General features: G+C 47.3%; 1 protein-coding gene across 1 annotated transcript in view; it reads right to left on the bottom strand.

The window, feature by feature from the left end:
- The window catches only part of MAP4K5 (mitogen-activated protein kinase kinase kinase kinase 5), a 232,454-nt gene that overhangs the window by 63,305 nt on the left and 160,657 nt on the right, over positions 1-8,492 (bottom strand). The window contains 2 exon segments of the mRNA XM_060261158.1: positions 1,405-1,502; positions 3,321-3,531. Coding sequence (XP_060117141.1) covers positions 1,405-1,502; positions 3,321-3,531 — 309 coding nt within the window.

Here is an 8,492-nt window from a genome sequence, read left to right as displayed (position 1 = left end):
GAGGGCCAACAGCAGGGCAGAGAGGCCGAGGCCTCCAGAAGAACATCAGAAGAGCCCTGCTGGATCAGACCAGTGAGGGTCCATCTAGTCCAGCCTCCTGCCTCACACAGTAGGCAGCCAGTTCCTCTGGAGGGCGAACAGCAGGGCAGAGAGGCCGAGGCCTCCAGAAGAACATCAGAAGAACCCTGCTTGATCAGACCAGTGAGGGTCCATCCAGTCCAGCCTCCTCACACAGTGGCCAACCAGTTCCTCTGGAGGGCCAACAACAGGGCAAAGAGGCCGAGGCCTTCATAAGAACATCAGAAGAGCCCTGCTGGATCAGACCAGTGAGGGTCCATCTAGTCCAGCCTCCTGTCTCACACAGTGGCCAACTAGTTCCTCTGGAGGGCCAACAACAGGGCAGAGAGGCTGAGGCTTTCCCCTGAGAAGAGCATCAGAAGAGCCCTACTGGATCAGACCAGTGAGGGTCCATCTAGTCCAGCCTTCCGTCTCACAGTGCCCAACCAGTTCCTCTGGAGGGCCAACTACAGGGCAGAGAGGCCGAGGCCTTCAGAAGAACATCAGAAGAGCCCTGCTGGATCAGACCAGTGAGGGTCCATCTAGTCCAGCCTCCTGTCTCCCAAAGTGGCCAGCCAGTTCCTCCGGAGGGCCAACAGCAGGGCAGAGAGGCCGAGGCCTCCAGAAGAACATCAGAAGAGCCCTGCTGGATCAGACCAGTGAGGGTCCATCTAGTCCAGCCTCCTGTCTCACACAGTGGCCAACTAGTTCCTCTGGAGGGCCAACAACAGGGCAGAGAGGCTGAGGCCTTCCCCTGAGAAGAGCATCAGAAGAGCCCTGCTGGGTCAGACCAGTGAGGGTCCATCTAGTCCAGCCTCCTGCCTCACACAGTAGGCAGCCAGTTCCTCTGAAGGGCCAACAGCAGAGCAGAGAGGCCGAGGCCTCCAGAAGAACATCAGAAGAACCCTGCTAGATCAGACCAGTGAGGGTCCATCCAGTCCAGCCTCCTCACACAGTGGCCAACCAGTTCCTCTGGAGGGCCAACAACAGGGCAGAGAGGCCGAGGCCTTCATAAGAACATCAGAAGAGCCCTGCTGGATCAGACCAGTGAGGGTCCATCTAGTCCAGCCTCCTGTTCTCACAAAGTGGCCAACCAGTTCCTCTGGTTTCAAATCTACCAGTTCCCCTTCAGACCAGCACAGCTAACCTGTGAAGCTATTCCCAAAGATAGAAGCCCTATAAAAGAAGGACGGCAGAGGCTGGGAAGGCAGGGATTCTGCTGTGCTCTGCCCACCAAGACGATAGTTCAGTTTCCCTTCTCTTATCCTGACCTCTCTAGGAAACGAAGGAAGGATGGAAGTGCTGCGGCTTGGCCACATTCAAAAACCGAAGCACAAAAACACTCACCGGGTAATCTCGCTTCTCCTTTTTCCGTGGCAACTGTGGCACGTGTCCCAAACCGTCGGCATTTTCTTCAGGGAGTTTTGGCACAGTGTCCCCATTTCCTAAACCGAATTTCAAAAGCATATAAATACCCCGTGAGGAAAAAAGAGGGTTAAGATATTGGATTTATATCCCGCCCTATACTCTAAATCTCAGAGTCTCAGAGCGGCTCACAATCTCCTTTACCTTCTTTCCCACAACAGACACCCTGTGAGGTAGATGAAGATATTGGATTTATATCCCGCCCTCCACTCCGAAGAGTCTCAGAGCGGCTCACAATCTCCTTTCCCTTCCTCCCCCACAACAGGCACCCTATGAGGTGGGTGGGGCTGGAGAGGGCTCTCACAGCAGCTGCCCTTCCAAGGACAGTCTCAGAGCAGCCTACAATCTCCTTTCCCTTCCTCCCCCACAACAGACACCCTGTGAGGTGGCTGGGGCTGAGAGGCTCTCACAGCAGCTGCCCTTTCAAGGACAGAGTCTCAGAGCGGCTCACAATCTCCTTTCCCTTCCTTCCCCACAACAGACACCCTGTGAGGTAGATGAAGATATTGGATTTATATCCCGCCCTCCACTCCAAAGAGTCTTAGAGTGGCTCACAATCTCCTTTACCTTCCTCCCCACAACAGACACCCTGTGAGGAGGGTGGGGCTGAGAGGGCTCTCACGGCAGCTGCCCTTTCAAGGACAACTCCTACGAGAGCTGTGGCTGATGCAAGGCCACTCCAGCAGGTGCAAGTGGAGGAGTGGGAAATCAAACTCGGTTCTCCCAGATAAGAGTCCACACACTTAACCACTACACAAAACTGGTTTTCAAATCAGTGTGTTTGTGTGTGTGTGTCTGTCACAAGAAATGCTAATGCAAGCTATAAGCTGGCCATTACCAAATTTGCAAGAAGAACTACAGACTGGTGGCAGAGACGAGGAAATTACAGAATTTTAAAAATTGGAAGACTTGAGTTCAAATTCATTATGCAGATTTTGCCTCACAGCCTGCCAGCTGGGCCAGACAAAACTGATGTGTCAGAGGAGTTGAGCGGCTCACAATCTCCTTTATCTTCTTCCCCTACAGCAGACACCCTGTGAGGTGGGTGGGGCTGAGAGAGCTCTGACAGAAGCTGCCTTTTCAAAGACAACTCCTGCGAGAGCTACGGCTGACCCAAGGCCATTCCAGCAGCTGCAAGCGGAGGAGTGGGGAATCAAACCCGGCTCTCCCAGATAAGAGCCTGCGCGCTTCACCACTCCACCAAACTGGCTCTCGTCTGGCAATGGCTGTTCCTGTTTTTACCAGGGCCTTGAGCACTCTACAGGGCTGCCAGAGAGGAAGAGCACTAATGAGCACAGAGTGTCAGACATTGGAGAACACTGCTATGATATTATTCTGAATGTAATACGTAACCTGCCTATTGACCTGACTAACTCCATTTTGAATTCTCTTTAAAGACCATGAAGCAAAGACTCTGCATATCAAACAGCTTTAAATGGTACCAATTCCCGCTGGGAACTCTCTCGCATAGCACTAACAAAAGCAACAGTCCTTTGAAGATAACAGGTCTCAAGGAGAACCAGCAGGGCTCCTCCGTGGGAAGAGGAGTCGCAGGTGATAAGATACATGGAGGGTGTTACTTGTGGCCTAGAAGTGTGAGAACGCTTTATTGTTTAGAATTGCTTTGATGCAAGGGTTTAAGAATGTATGCCTGGGAACAGAAGGCATCAGTTCCAATACCTGCCTGATCAGAACTTTGAGATACCAAATAAACGCCTTAACTTTTGCAACAAACGGAGGTCCGTTTACTTTGAAGGTCCAACGTCTGACACAGAGCGCCATTTGTGCAGTGCAAAGTACAGAACCGACCATGCGGGCAACGAAAGGGGGCCATTTACCCATGTCGCTGTATCTGGCTGTGAGGAGGCCGGGGCTGCTGACGCTGCTGGTCATGCCCAGTGGGGCAGGCTCCAACTGAGGCCCACACACGGGGATGCTTTGCCTCCGATGCGCCGGGGGGCCTTGGTGGTGGGCGTCGGGGCAGTATTTGATCGTCTGGGACTTCTCGTCGTCCATGAGGTTTTCCTCCTGGTAAATACTGAGCCTGGGCTGGAGGAGAAAAGGCAGAGAGAGACACAAACGTCATACCTGGTTTTCCATCTGAGCCACCAGATGTGGAGCTCGGGGCCTCTCAAAGCCCCGGGTGTCGCGAGTTTAAATTTTATTGATTTCTTTTATTCGATTTTTAGCCCGCCCTCCCCATAGAACAGGCTCGGGGCGGGTCACATCGTCAAACAGTCAACAGCAAAAGCAATAAAAAGCCAGTTTAAAATGTATAAAAGCTAAGGTTAGACAGATTAAGACGGCAGATAAAGTTTTATTGATTTTCCAAAAAAAAAAAAGGGGGAAAGGGGAAAAGCGGAAGGTACCGTTAGCAATACAATTACAGCCCGTTCTGCATGATATAAACCTTCCAAATGAAATAGCATTAAAGTATTATTATTCATTTTACACCATATCTTCATAGTCCATCTAGAATGTTATACAGATTGTTTATCTCATGGCATACGCTTAACCCATTTTCATTATATTTCATTGTATACTTTTTTTTCTACGGCAAACTAGAATGATGTTTACACGTTAAAAAGTAAATTAGGTGGACAAGAACATCACTATCCAATGTATTTCTCTTTTAGCTGTATTGACACACTCAAACAGGGATATTGGCTGTTTATCCCATTCCGTATACAGAACCCATCTCCCACTAATTTTAATGTATTTTTCTCTCTCCTATGGCAAGCTACATGTATGCTACATGTTAAAAGGTAAATTAGTTGGATGGGAAATCTTCTGAGATATAAATACCTTCCTTTTGACCCAGGCTTAATACAATATAGTCATTAACAGACACTCTCACATTTTGACATATTATTGTTTTATTGCTTTTGCATGCTCATGCTACTCAGGTCAAAGGTTTGCTCAATTTGTTAATTTTACTATTCTGTCATTGAATCTTACTTTTTTTTTTTTTACCATTTTGCATTCTAAACCACGCCCTACCAGTTAATTTTACTATACTGTCATTGGTTCTTAAATTTGTACCAGTTTGCATTCTGAGCCGCTGATTACCAGCTATGTGTGGCTTTGCTCACTGTACCGGATTCCTCGTCTGATGAAGTGTGCTTAGAGAGCGCACGAAAGCTTACGTTCCAAATAAAACTAAGTTGGTCTTAAAGGTGCAATTTGACTCCTGTTTTGTTCTACTACTTCAGACCAACACGGCTGCCTGCTTGGATCTATATACAGATTGTAAGTCGACACTAGGACTATCTATCTATCTATATTGAATTATTAGGGTTTGTAGAATCTTTTGGGCTCAAGTGCCGTGTTCTACTGGAGAAAGTGTTTCTTCCAGACGTTTCGTTCTCAGCTGCGGAGAACATCCTCAGTGGCGTTGCAGCCGGAGCAGGCGTTCTGACCTCCTTGGCTACTGTGCATTGATAAGGAAGATGGTCACAGAACAAGGAAGATAAGGAAGATGGTCACAGAACAACCAGCACATTCCAGAGAACAATCAGCACAATCAACAACCATCTTCCTTATCTTCACACCCCGTCCAACCCTCCCAGCAATCAACACAGAACAATGGTCACATTCTACAGCCAGTTTCCTTATCACCACCCTTCCAGGAAGCCCCACCAAACAATCGGTACATTCACAAACCAATTGCCCTCTCACCACACCCCCTCAAGCCTAGAAGTAGCAGCTCTCCAGCAGCCCTGGCCTCACTCAATGCACAGCAGCCAAGAAGGTCAGAGCGCCTGCTCCGGCTGCAACGCCACTGAGGATGTTCTCCGCAGCTAAGAACGAAACGTCTGGAAGGAAAACTTTCTCCAGTAGAACACGGCACTTGAGCCCGAAAGATTCTACAAACCCTAATTGATGATGCCAGCCATGAAAACCTGAAATCTTTGATATACTGAATTACCTTTCTGCATTTGGTATACATCTTACGAGATAAGAATAAAAGTCCACACCAAAATATCTTAAGTATCTAACCACAAATATAGCTTCTCCCAATGTTTCCTTGCATCTTCCTTGGACTTCCCAGTCAGCAACTGGGATAAATAGTCTGATTCCGCCGACTCCAAGATTTTCCCCATCAAATCTAGTCTAGTGGGGATTTCCTGAAGTTTCCATTTCTGTGCCAGTCGGATTCTAGCTGCTGTATTAAAATGTGCTATTACGTGTCTCATCTCCTTTGTATAGCTATTGGGATAAACGTTCCATAAAAATAGTTCTGGTTTAAACTGAATCTGTGTCTTCCCTTGGAACTGCTCAGCAATTTCATCGAATGCCCACGAGTTCTTGTATTGTGAGAAGGGAGAAAAGTACTTCTTTCTCTACTTTCTCCATCCCATGCATTATCTTGTAAACCTCTATCATGTCACCCCGCAGTCGACGTTTCTCCAAGCGAAAGAGTCCCAAGCATTTCAACCTTTCTTCATAGGGAAAGTGTTCCACCCTTTTAATCATTCTAGTTGCCCTTTTCTGGACTTTCTCCAATGCTATAATATCCTTTTTTACGTGCAGCGACCAGAACTGCACACAGTACTCCAAATGAGACCGCACCATCGATTTATACAGGGGCATTATGTACTGGCTGATTTGTTTTCAATTCCCTTCCTAATCATTCCCAGCATGGCATTGGCCTTTTTTATTGCAAACGCACACTGTCTTGACATTTTCAGTGAGTTATCTACCACGACCCCAAGATCTCTCTCTTGGTCAGTCTCTGCCAGTTCACACCCCATCAACTTGTATTTGTAGCTGGGATTCTTGGCCCCAATGTGTATTACTTTGCACTTGGCCACATTGAACTGCATCTGCCATGTTGACGCCCACTCACCCAGCCTCAACAGGTCTCTTTGGAGTTCCTCACAATCCTCTCTGGTTCTCACCACCCTGAACAATTTAGTGTCATCCGCAAACTTGGCCACTTCACTGCTCACTTCCAACTCTAAATAATTTATGAACAAGTTAAAGAGCATGGGACCCAATACCGAGCCCTGCGGCACCCCACTGATTACCGTCCTCCACTGCGAAGACTGCCCATTTATACTCACTCTCTGCTTCCTATTACTCAGCCAGTTTTTGATCCACAAGAGGACCTGTCCTTTTACTCCATGACTCTCAAGCTTTCTAAGGAGCCTTTGATGAGGAACTTTATCAAAAGCTTTCTGGAAGTCAAGGTAAACAACATCTAACGGGTCTCCTTTGTCCACATGTTTGTGCACCCCCTCAAAGAAATGTAACAGGTTAGTGAGGCAAGATCTTCCCTTACAGAACCCATGCTGAGTCTTCCTCAATGTGCCTACTCATTCTGTCCTTGATAATGCTTTCTACCAACTTTAAGAGGGGATTGGATAAAAATATGGAGCGGAGCTCCATAAGTGGCTATTAGCCACAGTATACACACACACATATATATTGGCCACTGTGTGACACCGAGCGTTGGACTGCATGGGCCATTGGCCTGATCCAACATGGCTTCTCTTATGTTCTTATGAGTCAACCTCGAGCCGGCTACCTGAACCCAGCTTCTTCTGGGATTGAACTCAGGTCGTGAGCAGAGCTTAGGACTGCAGTACTGCAGCTTTACCACTCTGCGTCACAGGGCTTTTTAAACTTTTAAATACTGGCTCAAAATTCATTTCAAAAGTGCTCCTAATTCTCTAATCTCACGTTTAAAAACTGAATAATTTAACTCTCCTTGGTTTGCAACAATAGAAGTGAAAATCCAGCAAACTGGCTTCTCAATTGACCACTTCCTCCAAATGGAAGAAAGATCAATTTTGTGATCTAGCAGACAAAGACGTTTTGATTGAGAATTACACAACTTCTGCCCATCTCAGCCTCATATTTATTCACAAGCTCACCTTAACCTCTCATTTCAGTATAGCCAAATGGCCCAATACCTTCATAATCTCAGCCACCCCGACCATCGTAGAGCCTTCACATTAGCGCAGCTGAATGTCTTCCCCTCTTAACATGCTGTCGGGTCGATTTCATAACATTCCCTCACAGGAAAGACATTGCACCACTGCCCCACTACTGATATTGACTCAATTTCTCATATCATGCTCAAATGCCAATTACACACAGAGTCTCGTAACAAACTTCTAACCTTATATTCTGATCGATTTAGAAGCCAATATAGCACAGCTCGATATCTGCTCAATGATACTTTCATAGAAACCACTAATACGGAAGGAGTTGTTCTTACACATAGGCTTTTTATATGAATTGTACTTTTTAGATAAGAACAGAAGAGAAGCCCTGTTGGATCAGGCCAATGGCCCATTTAATACTCTGTGTCACACAGTGGCAAAAAAACCCAAAACCCTAAGTGCCATCAGGAGGTTCACAAGTGGGGCTAGAAGCCCTTCCGCTTTGCCCCCCCCCCCCCCCCCCAAGCACCAAGAATACAGAGCATCACTGCCCCAGACAGTTCCAATAAAATGCTGTGGCTAATAGCCACTGATGGACCTCTGCTCCAGATTTGTATTCCCATCTTTTGATTTGATTTGATATAGAGGCAAGGCATCGCAACCGGGAAGGAAATCTGAGAATCCTGGCCCTCCCAGTGGGTAATTCCATACAGTGGTCAAGAGGTGGCGGCGAAGTACCTGAGAGTGGAAGGACAGCCTCTCCAGGCGTTGAGAAAAACCTAGGGGTGGGGGGCAGGGTGGCAGAGAGCCTGCAGGCCAGTTCTGCCACACAGGGCAGCAAGCGATTCAGAGTGGAAACAACCTGAATTACAGTAACGTGTCAAATAAATTAAGAGCCTGGCTCACAAAATGTTATACCAGAACAAAGTTTTTGCCGCAAGACTCTCTCGTCACGTAAATGAAAATGCTTCGTTTGGATTTTACTCGGCGACTTTTAAGGAGGATATAGCTAACGCATGTTTCTCGACAAATCGTAGCCAGAGAAAATGAAGAGGACTTAAGTTTTGCAAGTGAGACACTGAAACGGAGATGGGGGGAGGGTGGGAATTTGGCCAGCTC

The sequence above is a fragment of the Heteronotia binoei genome, chromosome 21, assembly GCF_032191835.1.
Source record: "Heteronotia binoei isolate CCM8104 ecotype False Entrance Well chromosome 21, APGP_CSIRO_Hbin_v1, whole genome shotgun sequence".
In the NCBI taxonomy this organism is placed as follows: Eukaryota; Metazoa; Chordata; class Lepidosauria; order Squamata; family Gekkonidae; genus Heteronotia; species Heteronotia binoei.
Note: the sequence above shows the minus strand (reverse complement) of the source record. Positions and strands in the feature narration are given on the sequence as shown.